Source organism: Megalobrama amblycephala, linkage group LG13 (genome assembly GCF_018812025.1).
Source record: "Megalobrama amblycephala isolate DHTTF-2021 linkage group LG13, ASM1881202v1, whole genome shotgun sequence".
Classification (NCBI taxonomy): domain Eukaryota; kingdom Metazoa; phylum Chordata; class Actinopteri; order Cypriniformes; family Xenocyprididae; genus Megalobrama; species Megalobrama amblycephala.
The window spans coordinates 14,089,765-14,106,736 of NC_063056.1; the positions used below are offsets into that span (position 1 = coordinate 14,089,765).

Genomic DNA, 16,972 nt, shown 5'->3' on the forward strand with positions numbered 1-16,972 from the left:
GTTTCCAGATGGACTGGCAAAACTTTACATCTTAAATCGCCCAGTTAGATTAGAGCAGTCCATGTTAATGAAGGGACAGTGTAGAGGTGAAAGGCACTGCTGGGGATGTCACTTTACGTCACAAAGCTGATGAGCAGCATAAAACCGCACACATCAATCAACACCATTAATGCAGGTTTAACTGAATTCAACTTAAGCGCAGATGACAACGAATGAAATGCCGCAAAAAACGCTTCCACATCCAGATACCTGCAGTGGACTGACCGCCAGACAGGATTAGGAAACCACAGTCCTGTGAATTAACAGCTGCTGACAGCCCACTGTCAACCACAGTCTGTAAATGAAGTGCTCTGCATTATGGGTAATGTGGTTTACTTGTGTGTTAACCTACAGGACACCTCCTATAAGGCAGATACAGTTACTAATATTTGAATATTTTGTGAAGGTGAAAAGGAGAAGGAAAGGAGGAACCGAGGTACATAGCAGACGCAATAAAAGGAAGATAGGAACTTACTGACAGGAAAAAGAACAAGATGATAAGGGGGCCCATCAACACTTTTGAGACTGTTCTGAATTTTGATCAGATTCTGGTGAGGTTAAACATTATTATATTTCTTCTAACTTTTTTCTCGGCGTAAACATTTTGGTACCAAAATACTTGTTACCAAATACTGTATGGTATTTCATTAACAGGGACTAATGGATGTTGATAATGTTCTATTTCATATCTCTTCAATGGAAACTTGGGATGAGGTTGGGTTAATCTATATTCTAGCAGTGTCATAGTTAAATTACTTTTTTTGTTGTTTTTTTCTTGGAAGTTACAGTTGTTGAAAAACATATATATATATATATATATATATATATATATATATATATATATATATATATATATATATATATATATATATGGTAACACTTTATAATAAGGTTCATTAGTTAACGTGAACTAATAATGAACTGCACTTCTACAGCATTTACTAATCTTTGTTAATGTTAATTTCAACATTTACTAATACATTATTAAAATCTTGTTAACGTTACTTAATGCACTGTGAACTAACATGAACAAACAATGAACAACTGTATTTTCATTAACTAACGTTTACGAAGATTAGTAAATACAGTATCAAATGTATTGTTCATGTTAGTTAATACATCAACTATTGTTTAACTAATGAACCTTATTGTAAAGTGTTACCATATATGTATGTGTATGTATTAGGGGTGTAACGAGACCCCCATCACGATTTGATAATATCACGATACTAAACTCACGATACAATATTTTTGCAAAACCCCAAGACATATGGTAAAAGGTTAACAAAAAATGAACTTGATTAAAATGCTAAATTTGGGATTACATTGGGGGTGGAAATGAATATTGGACTTGGTGCTGGACTGGACAATGGTGACACCAGAATAAAAATATTCATGATTCTATCGCTGAAACACAGATTTATATTAGATAATATCTTTGCACTCTGTCACTGACTGGATATATTTAAAATAATGTAAGCCACTTTTTACATTGGTAACATAAGACATTTGACATTTTCAGGACCCACAAATATCCCCCCATTGCATTATTATACATTATATTCAACATTATATACAGTAGTTTAATGTAGTACTGACTCTAAAACTCTGTAAACTCTAACACAGTAATTTTCATTTTGGGTGAACTATACACAATACATATTGTTGTATTTTTGTATTGAAAAATTTTGCGACAATATATTGTTACACCCCTAATAAGTTCAGTTGCACATTGTTAATTACTAATACCAAATTTAAAGGTGCCATCAAACGTTTATTTACAAGATGTAATATAAGTCTAAGGTGTCCCCTGAATGTGTCTGTGAAGTTTCAGCTCAAAATACCCCATAGATTTTTTTAATTCATTTTTTTAACTGCCTATTTTGGGGCATAATTAGAAATGCGCCGATTCAGGCTGCGGCCTCTTTAATTGCTCGCGCGCTCCACCCCCTCCCGAGCTCTCGACTCTACCATTGCATAAACAAAGTTCACACAGCTAATATAACCCTCAAAATGGATCTTTACAAAGTGTTCATCATGCATGCTGCATGCATACATCGGATTATGTGAGTATAGTATTTATTTGGATGTTTACATTTGATTCTGAATGAGTTTGATAGTGCTCTGTGGCTAATGGCTAATGCTACACTGTTGGAGAGATTTATAAAGAATGAAGTTGTGTTTATGCATTATACAGACTGCAAGTGTTTAATAATGAAAATAGCGACGGCTCTTGTCTCCGTGAATACAGTAAGAAACGATGGTAACTTTAACCACATTTAACAGTACATTAGCAATATGCTAACGAAACATTTAGAAAGACAATTTACAAATATCACAAAAAAATTCATGTTATCATGGATCATGTCAGTTATTATTGCTCCATCTGCCATTTTTCGCTATTGTCCTTGCTTGCTTACCTAGTCTGATGATTCAGCTGTGCACAGATCCAGACGTTATACTGGCTGCCCTTGTCTAATGTCAGCTCATGTTCAAGGCATATGCAAATATTGGGGGCGTACATATTAATGATCCTGACTGTTACATAACAGTCGGTGTTATGTTGAGATTCGCCTGTTCTTCGGAGGTCTTTTAAACAAATGAGATTTACACAAGAAGGAGGAAACAATGGAGTTTGAGACTCACTGTCTGTCATTTCCATGTACTGAACTCTTGTTATTTAAAGATGCTCTAAGTGATGTCACGCGTTTTTAGGCTAGCTGCCTGTCCCCTGAACACACTGGGAAAAAACGCGGTCTCTGTAGTCACCACAAGCTCCGAAAACGGCAATAAAAACAAACTGGTGCAGCCTGGACCCCCCTGGGGGGTGGGGGTCTAGCTAGCCTCTGTTTTGTTTGACAACACTTCGAGCGTCAACAGGAAGTTACTCCACCCAGGATCACTTAGAGCACCTTTAACTATGCCACGGTAAATTCAATTTTTAATTCTAGGGCACCTTTAAATATATAAACATTAAATTATAGTAATTAACATTATTACTAATTAATATGAATGTAATTATATTAATATTCCAATAATATGTGTTAAGTTTATATGTGTGTGCATTGGCGCTGATCCCGTGGACACGAAAAGACATTTTAACCAATCAAGAAATCGATTCAGTTGATACTATAATAATATCATACTTCCGAAACTGGCAGTGTAGACATAATGTACGTAATAGATTTATTGTGCAGTGTAGACAACTTTATTGATAATAACGGAACTTTCTGAGATTGTGATTTAACTGAGATGAGTGACAGCTTTACAGTGATTATTAATGGAGCATGTTTTTGAGTATTTGGTTGGTAATGTATTTGCACATTTGAAAGTTTCCAGTAAAAAATGGAAGATGTACGTGCGTTTCTCATTGCCTGGGGTGGGGGGATGGGTTTGGGTATGAAGTGTGGGCTTCCACCGCCAGAAACGTAAATCGTTGCCTATGTGTGTGTTTGTGTTAATTATTATTTAGAGAAAGATGACCAGTCTGTCTTGATCTCCTGATCAGTCTGTCAGTGAATGGGGCAGATTGTATTATTATACTTACACACACACTTATACACTCACTGACCAGCATAACTGTGTTTTAATTAACTCTCAAAGTCACTATGTCCTTCAATGCTTTACGTCTGTTAGCAACTTTCACTCTCCCTGCTCGGTCTTCCTGTCTTTCTTCCTCTCTCTTGTTTTTGGTTTTTTTTTTTTTTTTTTGGTCTTGAATCCTATTATATGGTTGAATTCAAATCGTTTAATTGATTTCAGTTGTTTGGCGAAGACACCATCTGATCTTTCAGAACTGAGCTATGAGTTTTGTCAGTCCCAATGAGTTTTAGGCCACAGTTGTAAAGTTAAGCCTTCACTGTGAAAATCAGTTAGAGGAATGAGGAAAACAGGTGTTTGAGAGAGAAAGAGAGCGAGAGAGAATATGTTGTCCTAAAGTAAATGTTTTTCTGTTATGGGACAGTCTCTCTCACGCTGTCATCTTGTATCAGTGTACTGACTTCAGAAAATTGAAGAGGCAATGATAGAGTCAGCCTTGGGTCTTCTCATTATATGACGCAAACTCTAGTATCTTATCACGGTAATGTAATAGATGAGAGAGGAATTAAAAGACAAAGTTTGTAAAATATTTTGTTCAGCATGCTTATTCTGTCAGGTTTTTTCACTCTCAGGGTTTTTGTTAAATCATAGGTTGTTCGAGGGCGTGTGTGTGAATTCAAGTGTAGTGTATAAATGCTGCTGTATAGCTGGATGTCTCCAATCTCTATGCAGTATGTTCAAGACTGCAGCTACACAAGAGGTGGGTTTGCATTAGTCTCTATTATGGATGCTTGTCATAGAGCACATTTTGAAAGTATTACTAATTAGAATGAAAGTGAACAAGAAAGCTGAATTCTTAGTATTACTAATTAGTATTTCTTTCAGTAATTACTTATTAATAATTAAGATGACATTTACTTTAATAATCACACACACACATAACTTGAGATGAAATTAATATACACTGCCGTTCAAAGGTTTGGTACCTGTAAGATTTTTTAAAATAAGTCTCTTATTCTCACGAAGGCTGCATTTATTTGATTTAAAACGCTGTAATATTGTGAAGTATTATTACAATTTAAAATAATGTTTTTTTATTTGAATATTATGAAATGTAATTTATTCCTGTGATGTCAAAGCTGAATTTTCAGAATCATTACTCCAGTCTTCAGTGTCACATGATCCTTCAGAAATCATTCTAATATGCTGTTTCGATAGTCAGGAAACATATCTGATTATTATCAATATCGAAATCATTTGTGTACAATTTATGTTTAAAGAAATTAATACTTTTATTCAGCAAGTATGCATTAAATTAATCAAAATTGACAATAAATACATTTATAATGTTACAAAAGATTCTATTTCAAATAAATGCTGTTCTTTTGAACTTTCTATTCATCAAATAATCCTGAAAAAAATTGTACACAACTGTTTTCAACATTGGTAATAATAATAAATGTTTCTTGAGCATCAAATCATCATATTAGAATGATTTCTGAAGGATCATGTGACACTGAAGACTAGAGTATTGATGCTGAAAAATTCAGCTTTGCATCACAGGAATAAATTCTGTTTTACAATGTATTAAAACAGAAAACAGTTATTTTAAATTGAAATAACATTTCACAATATTACTATTTGTACTGTATGTGTGTAATCCAATAAATGTAGATACTAATTTTACAAATCTTACCGATCCCAAACTTTTGAATGGCAGTGTAAATTCTGGCCCACATTTTGTTTTGTTATCACAACTTCCAGCAAAGTTCAAAGTTTGTTCTTGGATTGTGCATTTGGAAAACTGTATTTTAAATGTAACTTATTTGTATAATTTAGTTATCAGGTCTTAATGATAATACAATTATTTCATTGACTGATAAAGCTAATAATTAAATCCCCCAAATTTGTTGGCCATTCATGATTATCTTATTTTAATTCTAACATGCTTTTATTTATTTATATATTTATGTCACACTTTACATATAACTAAATACATCAAATACAATCACAACAATATTTTGAGTCATACATACTGTATACATCGAGCATTTCTTGTTTTTGAGTGTGCATGAGGCGGCTGAATCTGATCCCTTCAGTCTCGCACCATGTGGGGTCTGTGCTGCTCGAGAATGTGTGTATGTAGGCGTGTGTATTAGGTGTAATGGAAGGAAGGTGAAGAATGTCTTCGTGGATCACTTCCTCTTTTACTGGCCAATAGCCAGAGTATTGTCTATCCTGATGGACAGCTCAGTATTTTTGCATTTGTATACTTGTGTAGTAAGAAATCAGAATTGACAATTATTATCTTTATATGGAAGGGAAGAAAAGTTGAACGCAGTTTCTGGTTCATGGCGACTTTAAACTGTTCTTTCTTTCTTTTGGGGTGTTTGGCTTTTTTTTTGGTTTGTGCAATATACTTGTACAGTTTGAGGGCTAGATTTTCAGGGTGAATCTTGTGTGTGTCGGTGTACTGTATGATTAAGAGTATCTCGGGGGAGCGCTTTTTCCATTCTGCCCTGTTAGACAGCCTGACTATTTCTGTCTGACATATACAAATGACTGTAACTCATCACCACACACTTCCATTGATTCACTTCACATTCCCACTTCCACGAGTATTCACATGCACAGGATCACACTGAACCAATGAGCACTCTGAACTCTGAAAGTTACGTAATATCAGGATTTTTCACTACTGAATTGCAATTGTCTACATCATCAAGAATATTTACACATACTCTGTTTTGCATTTTCACTGCAGTAACAGCAGATTTTACCTCCCTTTTCTTCACTTTGCTGATCAATGTAGGCGTCGTGTTGTCATTTCTGTTCTTGGCGTTCTGTCTCTTTCAGCTGTATGGGGAATATCGGGAGCAGCTGGGTAATGTTGCCAGACGGGAGGCCACACGTCTGTTGACTGAAAGGCAACGGAAGAAGCATGCCGGCAATGCCAAGGCAACCAGGAGAGGCCATGGCCGAGCACATCATGCCAGCCTGGATGTGGGGCCCATGACACCAGGTTTAAGCCCCTCCTCCTCTATAAAGAAGCCACGCCCCTATTCCAAATGCCAGGGTGAGTGACTGAAGAAAACTCATTCTGGTTACCTAAAAATCAGCAGATAAAATGCAATGTCTAGTGTGAATAGTCATTAGAATGTGTTTGTTTTGCAGACTGTCTAGCCCGTATCCAGAGGTATATTGTGACAAAGCTGGGGGAGGACTGGATCTTCTTGGTTCTTTTGGGACTCACTATGGCTCTGGTTAGCTGGAGCATGGACTATGCCAGTGCCAAGAGCCTACAAGGTATATCACAGTATGTGCCTATTTGGTGACACTTAGGGTGTTTTCACACTAGCACTTTTGGTGCGCACCCGGGTTCGACTGACGTCAGAGATCGGTTCCTTTGGATTATGTGAACCCTACTTTCAAAACTCGGGTGAGCACTCAAGAACCATGTCCAAGTCTGCCTTAAATTGTGGTATGGATATGAACCATAGACGGACAACGTGTCTTCGTTTCCTTCCACTGTAGAAAAATTTTAAGCTAAAATATCCCAGTTACGGTCGTTGCCAATTACTTTTGCTGATAAATAAACATAAATTCCTCGATCCAGGTAACACAATCGAGCAAGCATAGTTAATTTACATATACTACTGGCATTGTAACAATACAAAGCGTTTTGAAGCGTTTGGGCATCTCAGATTTTGAAAGACCACTAATTCGAAGAAGAACTATTCTTTGGAGCTGAAGGGAGGACACCACCTCAGAGAGCCAATTACTGATACTGGGAACAGAGACAGAGTTCCATCTCTTAAGGATAATTCTCTTGGCAATTGTCTTGCCAAAATGAAATAATAAAGGTACCCTTCACAATTCACAGTGACTTGTACTGTAATACACATAATTTTGCTATGCTCTGAATAATCAGGAATAATAAGAAAAATATAAATAGTTATACAAGTTAAACATTATATTAATTATTACGGTATATTTATGCATTAAAATCTGTCAGAAAAATGTACAAAAATTGTATCTTTAAGGGTGCAACACACAGCAAAATCTCCAGAGTTAAATCAACTCTGCTCAGAGTACATATGGTCCCTCTCTAAATAGTGTTAAAATAACATTGAAGCAGAGTTAAAGTTAATGAGATAATTAAACAATTAAGTAAGTGATGATTGTGCATTAGTGATGAACACCTGCTGTTAACAAGCAGAATCACTGAAGAAAATAGAAACACAAGAACTACAACTGACTTCAGTCACAGCCTTATTAATTGCTTAATTATCTCATTAACTTTAACTCTGCTTCAGTGTTACTTTAACACTGTTTAGAGAGTGACCATATACTCTGACCAGAGTTGATTTAACTCTGGGGATTTTACTGTGCACCTTGTCACCGGGGAAGTATGCAAAGGCACAAAGGTGCCTTAATTATGCATAATTATTCCTTGCATATTTGTATCCTAGAAGTAAAATGTTTTTGAATGAATGAAGTATAATCACTTTAATTTAATCAACACCCACTTTAATTTGTCATGTCATACGTTATCATGTCTTATAATACTGTTATATTGCAAATGTTAAAAAATATCGGTAACACTTTACAATAAGGTTCATTAGTAACATTAGTTAACTACACTAGTTAACATAAACTAATAATGAACTGCACTTCTACAGCATTTATTCATCTTTGTTAATGTTAATTTCAACATTTACTAATACATTATTAAAATCTTAAGCTTAAGCTTAGATTAATTTTCATTTGAAAGTGGACTAATCCTTTAAAGGCTTTTTAATTGCTAAAAAAAGTATAAACTATCAATTAGATGACAAGGCATGTACAGTAGTACATGATTATTATTGATCATGCTGATAATTTAGGCCTTATGATACAGTAGGCTTTATAGGGTTAATAGTTAGTATTGACTTTTATCTGAGATGCTAATTGTATAAAATTACATCTTTGAGTTGTACTTGTAACTCTGTCTATCAGATGACAAATATTGGTCAAAATGTGTCAAAACATTAAACTTCTTTCCTTCCTCACTTACAGTGGGACCTGCTTAATTGTAAGCAAATTAAAAGTGTCCTAGATCTTTTCTTCGACCTCTCTTTTTCCTCTCTGTAACAGCATATAAGTGGATGTACGGAGAGCTGAAAGGGAATGTGGCTCTGCAGTATCTGGCCTGGGTCTCGTATCCCATCATCCTCGTTGTGTTCGCATCCCTCTTCTGCCATCTGGTCGCTCCACAAGCTATAGGTATGCACATTTCATCATCCTCTCATTCCTGCTTTTATTTCTCTATATTCTTTCTTTTTTATCTCTGTCCTTTTCACTTGTACACTTCTATTTTGGTTCTCTGTTCAGTGTCACAAATCCGTCAGGCCTTTTTCTCTGTTCTGTCATCTTTTCCTAGCTATTAAATTATATTCAGTCTTTGTCTAGATTTTGTCCTCAATCCACCTCAACCACCCACAATACATCAAATCTTCCAACCCTCTTTCCAAAATGTGATCATCATGGTCTCGTTTTCTCCTGCTTTCTCTCACCTCTCCATGCTACAATTGTTTTAATAGCTTTTTCATGTGCCCCACATCAGACTGGAGGATACACGGCAATCTTTTTTCATCTTTAATAATCACCGTGACAGGATCTACACTGTGTAAAATTCTGTTTGTGTTTTTATAGATTAATTTCACGCTCCTCGTTCCCTCCCTCTTTACATTTTTTATCTGTCCCTCAGGCTCTGGGATCCCTGAACTCAAGACCATCCTCAGAGGTGTGGTGTTAAAGGAGTATCTGACGCTCAAAGCATTCGTGGCTAAAGTCATTGGTCTTACGGCTGGTCTGGGCAGTGGTATGCCCATCGGAAAGGAGGTGGACCTCTTCTACTTCTATTTTATTTTTTTTAATATATAAATGTATAACATTTTATTGAATTTGAAATATGTAGATTGTTTTATGTTAATGAATTCAATTTTCTTTTTTTTCTTTTTTTTACTGTAACAAAGTTTAACTTAATGAAGATTTTGTCTGTCTCTTTTCCTGTTATAGGGTTAGTTCACCCAAAAATGAAAATTCTGTCATTAATTACTCACCCTCATGTCATTCCAAACCCGACTTTTGTCCATCTTCGGAATTCAAATGAAGATCTTTTTGGTGAAATCTGAGAGATTTCCATCCCTCCATAGACAGCCTACGCAACTGACACTTTGATGATTCAAAAAGTTCATAAAGAGATTGTAAAACTAATCCATATGAATTGAGCGGTTTAGTCCAAATTTTCTGAAGAGACACAATCGCTTTATATGATGAACAGATTGAATTTAGGCTTTTATTTACATTTATACTACGGCTGTTGAATGCTAAAATCTGATTGGTTGATGAACGCTCTAAGGTGTGCAATTATTTTCAGGGAAACGCACGGCTAAAGTAGTTCCAGGCAGGTCTTGACCGCATTTCAGTTCCATATCACTTTGCCAAATGATTTCAGTTATTTCAAAAGGTTCTTACAGCCTACAGCAGCTAAAGAAACAAAACCCACAATGACACTGACAAGCAAATAAATATAGTAAACAGTATGATGATAACTCTCTTTCCGCTCTCTCTTTCTTTCACAATCAAACGCGCACACATACAGTACGGACACACACTCGCACAGAAACGTGTTGTCTGTGCTGATCTGATGAATTAATCAATAAAATAGTTAAAGGTGCCCTAGAATTAAAAATTGAATTTATCTTGGTTCAGTACATGGAAATGACATACAGTGAGTCTCAAACTCCACTGTTTCCTTCTTATATAAATCTCATTTGTTTAAAAGACCTCCGAAGAACAGGCGAATCTCAACATAACACCGACTGTTACGTAACAGTCGGGATCATTAATATGTATGACCCCAATATTTGCATATGCCAGCTCATGTTCAAACATTAGACAAGGGCAGGCAGTATTAACGTCTGGATCTGTGCACAGCTGAATCATCAGACTAGGTAAACAAGCAAGGACAATAGCGAAAAATGGCAGATGGAGCGATAATAACTGACATGATCCATGATAACATGATATTTTAGTGATATTTGTAAATTGTCTTTCTAAATGTTTCGTTAGCATGTTGCTAATGTACTGTTAAATGTGGTTAAAGTTACCATCGTTTATTACTGTATTCACGGAGACAAGAACCGTCGCTATTTTCATTTTTAAACACTTGCAGTCTGTATAATTCATAAACAACTTAATTCATTATAAATCTATCCAACAGTGTAGCATTAGCCGTTAGCCACGGAGCACTATCAAACTAATTCAGAATCAATGTAAACATCCAAATAAATACCATACTTACGCGATTAGACATGCTGCATGACGAACACTTTGTAAAGAACAATTTTGAGGGTTGACAAGCCACGTAATATCGCGTTCATATCGCAGATGAATCACCTTCGATAATGAACGTGATATTGCATGGCTTGTCAGTGATCTACAGCTCTGTCTATTAAATGACGCTCCATTTGAAAGCAGGTGATGGCGATTTAGCGGTAATCAGGGAACCAGCTTTACTGACGAAATGTGCGTGACAATCGCATGCGATATATCGGTCAGCCCTAGTGTGAACTTTGTTTATGCTGTTAAAGGCAAGCGCGAGCTCCGTGGGCGGGGAGCGTGAGCATTTAAAGGGGCCGCAGCTTAAATTGGCTCATATTTAATGATGCCCCAAAATAGGCAGTTAAAAAAATTTATTAAAAAAAATCTATGGGGTATTTTGGGCTGAAACTTCACAGACACATTCAGGGGACACCTTAGACTTACATTACATCTTTTAAAAAGACGTTCTACAGCACCTTTAAGCAACTTAAAAGCTACGTGGCATTTCTCACCAGCAAGGTAACAACTATGTGGTTCTTGAAGTAGATAAACTTACAGTTTCACTATTAGTAGAGACACTGCTGCCGAACACTGTTGAGAGACACACAGACTCAGGTAGGCTAATTCAAATATGCTTATTCTCTCTCTCTCTCTCTCTCTCTCTCTCTCTCTCTCTCTCAACTGCATTAGTAACTGTACCAACAGTATTATTCTGCTATCAAGGCTCAAGAATCCGTAACTAGTTCTAAAATGAAGTTTTGGAATTAGCAACGGAGGCCTGAGATGAGATGCGTAAAAAATGAGTCCTATACACAAGAGTGTTTTAAGGACAAAAACCTGAAAAATTTCTTGAAATACAACATCAGAACAGTGTCTTGAGGTGTGGTAACCACAGTATAAGGGGAATAATTGACTCCGGGCTGTTAAATTGTTAGAAAATAATGCACACCTCCGCTTCGTGTTGTGGCCGCATTACCAACTCGGGTGTGCATTATTTTCTAATAATTCAACAGCCCATCGTCAATAATTCCTTACATAAATATTCATCAACTCACACATCAGTTATGATGAACAGAAGCTCAAGGATGTTTGCTTGACGCGTGCAAGAACCAGTGAGGTTCATTCTCGTGTGTTACGCAGCACGTTTGAGCTTCCGGAAGAGGTTTGTTCTCGTGTGTCAAGCAGTTTCAAACATTGATCAATGTTTATATGTGAATAAAAGCCTACATTCAATCTGTTCATCAAATAAAGTGATTGAGTCTCTTCAGAAAATTTAGACTAAATTGCTCAATTCATATGGATTAGTTTCATGATCTCTTTAGGAACTTTTTGAAGTGTCAAAGTGTCAGTTGCATAGCTGTCAATGGAGGGACAGAAAGCTCTGTCTGTCTATCTATCTATCTATCTATCTATCTATCTATCTATCTATCTATCTATCTATCTATCTATCTATCTATCTAATCTACAGTATATCTGACTGTCTATCTATCTATCTATCTATCTATCTAGCTATCTATCTATCTATCTATCTAATCTACAGTATATCTGACTGTCTATCTATCTATCTCTCTGTCTGTCTGTGCATCCATCCATATTCTAATTCTCATATTCTCCTTTTCATCCATTAGTTCAGACATCTTGCTAACTGGTTGCATCACTAATTGCAGCTCTTTGTCTAATTCAGAGAAATTAATTTTGTTACATAAATTCTCTTCATAGATACAGTACATTATTCATCTGCTGTAGTTTTATTGATTAATAACCTCTATTGAATCCTCAGGGTCCTTTTGTGCATATTGCCAGTATTTGTGCGGCAGTGCTGAGCAGGGTCATGTCCATCTTCACCGGTGTGTATGAGGTAAAAATCAGCCCCTATGAGTTGTTTGTCTGTGTGTGTGTTTGTGTGGCATGAATGTGTGAGCTTCAGAAGCTGCTGACCTTAATTGCTGATCTAAGATCAAGTTACCTCTCATTGGCATATAAATTACCACTCCACACCACAGCCATCACAGGTTATTTTATGAGTTGACAGATGCCAAAACCGGTCTCTGATCAACAGTTAAGAACTGCTTTTGAATGTTATACTCAGTTTAATATTACAGTCTGTGTGTGTGTTTAATGTTCATGCATTTAAATATATTCCAGAAACATACTAATTGCATATTTCTCTGCTCTCATTCCCTGTATCCTCATCTTATCCCTGTCTCATTGTCTCTCCCCTAACACCTCATTATTTTCGTCTGTGTAATAATAGTGATGGTATTTTTTGGCATGTGTCTTGAATTTGTCTGTCCTGATACTGTTATTTTAACCCCACCCAAATCACCCAGAATAGTGCCCATGTTCAGGATCTGCTGGTGTGTGCCTGTGCGGTGGGAGTGGCCACCTGTTTCGCTGCCCCAGTGGGAGGCAAGTCCCAGCATGCATTGCATTGTACCATGTATATGTATATTCAAAACATAATGTTCATCTCTCTCTCATCTCCTTTTTCTTGTTTAGTGTATTTATGCTTAGTTGGTATGTGTGTAAAGCTTTGGTTTGCCTTTCTTTGCCACATTGAACAAATCCACAAAATTGTTTATTCACTTAATCCTTTTGTTTTTCCTTTGCTTCCCTTTATCCATCATTCCCTTTATTTCTCCTTACATCCGGCTCTACTCTGTCTTCTTATTTCTCTTTCATCTGTACTTCTCTCTCCCTCCCACGCAATGTACCCGCTGACATTCCAAATCTATTCTTCTCTTTACATCCCTTCATCTCCCTCCCCTCTAACACCCTCGTTCTCCTTTTTGCTTTCACCTCAAACTCCCTCTCTCTTTTTCCTCTCTCTCTCTCTTCTGTCTTGGTGTCAGTAGAACCCCTATGGTTACACAGACATACTGACAGTAGGATGTGCTGTTGGGGTGGGCTGCTGTTTTGGGACTCCCCTTGGAGGTAAAAAATCTCCCCTTCTTTCTGTCCCTGTTTGATTTCAGTTCCTCTTCATTCTCTGTCAGCTTGATGCCTGCTGAATAATTAACCTCATCAACTCTTCACAGTTAAAAGCAACCATGTGTTATAAATTCCTATGCGGTGCATGTTTTATGTATCTTAAACAGTGTGTATACTCAGAGGAGAGCATGATAAAGAGGGTGCTAAAACATTTTAAGTACTTTTAGAGAGTGCATGTGGATTTTTAAAAGTGTATGTGTGTAATGTAAATTGCTTTTGAGCTTGCATAACTCTCAATTTGTTTTTTCTCGTTAAAATTTTGAGGTGAAGTGAAATTTCTTTTTTTTTTTTTGATGATGATGATGATGATAAAATACTTAGCTTAAAGGGGTCATGAAATACATTTTCAGGTCTTTATACTATGTTTCTGGAGGTTAGCTTATGACGTTAGCAAAGTTTTTAGCGCCGACTAGGGCTGGGCGATATGACTGAAAACTGTATCACGATATCAGTGTTTCATATCGGTCGATATCGATAATTATTGATATTTTTTATGACCCATTTAAAATAAGGACCAGGAGAAAAATATATTACATTTAAACATTTGTATTTTAAACTTAACCTTCCTCTGATCATAATCCCCTCATTAAGACAGAAATGTCAACAACCATGGAAAACTCAAATAATTAAAATGTAAACATAAGTCTAAAGTAGGGTGACCACCAGCCCCACATTTTGCGGGACAGTCCCGAAATTAGGAGCTTTGGTCACCCTAGGGCACTACACTGTGTTAATCCGGGCCTGGTTTTAACTAATACAAAATTGCGCAATTCAGACACGACTTTCTTCTCACGTTAATATTTCATTTAATGCGGGTTCTGTGGCGTTATTATACTAAAAAATGTCGAGAGCGCATCAAATGCGCTCACAGGCGGATTCCCTTGCACAAAACTGGACGCGCGCGCGCTCTCGCTCTCGCTCAGATATCACATCTGCGCGCTCAAACTTTTGTCCTCCTGCATGTGCTGCCGTGAATTTAGAATTGTCTTCTCTCCAGGATTTAATGTTGCCATAATGTTGCCAGAAACATTAATCGGCGCATATGCCAAGTTTGCCAACAAATGTAAATCAATATTTACATAGCGTAATAGTTGTAAATTTATCTGTCTCTTGTGTCCCGCATTGTCCCGCAAAATCACATCTACTGTCCTGCAACAGATCAATAGTCAGGTGGTCACCCTAGTCTAAAGTCACAATGAACACATTTCCTTTTTTATTTACAATTTCCTCGCTCGCTGCGGCACTCATTTGCTGCTTATCAGTCGCCGGTTACTGAAGAGGAATCCAGCACGAGACAACGATATGGCGCAACCAAAATTGATACTGTTACATGATTGGCTGTTAGCGTGTCACTCCCTACGTTCCTAGGTTACCAGAGAGCGAGTGCCTTTGTTAATGCAACCAAACTTGCTTCGCAACCTCTGTTTTCTTCCGACGAAGAATAAAAAAAATGTTTTATCGAATACATTTTTATTGATATCGATCACGTGTGTTTCACGATACATATCGTTATCGTTTTATCGCCCAGCCTAAGCGCCAACAATTCAAATGTTTTTAAAAACTTATCTTTTTCTATCCTCATTTTCACTCTCTGTCAAGATGACTTAATTTCAAGGGGATTTTACATTTTCCAGAAATGCAATTAAACGCCCACTGCCATGATTGTCAAATTTAATTGCACAGTATCCATGTAACCACGTGTATATACATACTGCATAAACTACACCGACATATATTCAACTTGACTACGCTTTCTTCACACAATATATTAAAATTCAGCTAAAGAAAACATTGTTAATTCCATGTATGTACTGATTTGATTAGCAACACTCAATAACACTCTTGGTCTCATAATAGCATTAAACGCTGCTAAACATTTAATACAAACACACTTATAGATTATAAAAAATTTACCTACCGGCATTGCCTCAGGGGACAAAATACTTGCCCCTGCCGGAGATTTCAGCACAAAATATTTAGAAAAACCGGCAGCACATAGAGCATAATTAAGAAAACAGTCTGGTATGAAATGACACAAACAAAAAATAAACTTCAGCCATCTATTTCTAATACTTTGTTCTTTTGGAAGAGTAGCCTATATCCAGTTTTTGGAGGTGCAGTTTGTCTACATCCAGGGACAGAAACACTTTGGACGGTCTTTCTTGACATCTCACAACTGTATCTGAGTGTCTGAGAGAAAATCGTGATCCTGGCATTTCAGAAGGATGGAAAACAAAAATTCATATTTTAAAATGGGGAGTTAGCTTTGAGATATGATACTTGGCAGTATGTATTTATTGCAGTATGTATTTATTGTAGCATAACACTTATATGTGTAAATATCAAGGACTTTTTGATTTTCCATTTCATGACCCCTTTAACATCCAGAAAGATCTATAAACAACTGGTAGGTGAATTTCCCAAAACATGTGCAAACACTGTGGTGGCGATATTACTCTTATTATTACTATTATAATATTATCACAGAGTGCAACAGTGGCCATCTATATTTTCATTTTTCAGTGGCCTTGGTTCCAGAAGTATTTTTCCCATAGAGATTTAAAAAAAGTCTTTGTTGAAAGACATGGACCAGACCATTCAGCTGTTAGGTGAATCACAACTAAGTATTTGAAAATCAGACAAAATACAAATGTACAGGAATGTTTTTAACAGCTTTAATGAGAGAACCACAGTCTCATGAAGCATTGCAAAAGACCTTCTAATTGAAAACGGAAAAATATAAAACTTAAAACATTATTATTTAATAAAAAAGAGTTGAAAGAATGCAGACTAGTGGCTTCAACAGAAGCAAATACCATCAATTAAAAACCTCGTAGCTCATAGAAGGTCTGTCTTTAAAGGATTACAAGTTATTGTTAAAAAAAGATTGAGAAAATGAGTGGGATTTTTACTTTCCGAACCCGAATGTATTGCACTCTTTAGACCTTAGTCAGGGTAGTGCCATTTTTCATTTTTGACAAAAATGAAAACAGGACTTAAGTATAGAAGTGTGGGATAGAAGTATGTTCAATGG

General features: G+C 36.4%; 1 protein-coding gene across 6 annotated transcripts in view; it reads left to right on the forward strand.

Annotated features, from left to right (window-relative positions):
* Positions 1-16,972, forward strand: part of clcn1b (chloride channel, voltage-sensitive 1b) — a 54,941-nt gene that overhangs the window by 16,952 nt on the left and 21,017 nt on the right. For 4 of the 6 annotated variants that reach the window (XM_048154061.1, XM_048154063.1, XM_048154064.1 and 1 more), the window contains 6 exons: positions 6,436-6,655; positions 6,754-6,885; positions 8,716-8,844; positions 9,329-9,462; positions 12,728-12,805; positions 13,803-13,881. In XM_048154061.1, coding sequence (XP_048010018.1) covers positions 6,436-6,655; positions 6,754-6,885; positions 8,716-8,844; positions 9,329-9,462; positions 12,728-12,805; positions 13,803-13,881 — 772 coding nt within the window. Of the gene's footprint in view, positions 1-6,435; positions 6,656-6,753; positions 6,886-8,715; positions 8,845-9,328; positions 9,463-12,727; positions 12,806-13,277; positions 13,357-13,802; positions 13,882-16,972 lie in introns of all 6 variants that reach the window. The other 2 variants (XM_048154062.1, XM_048154066.1) reach the window with 1 other exon arrangement.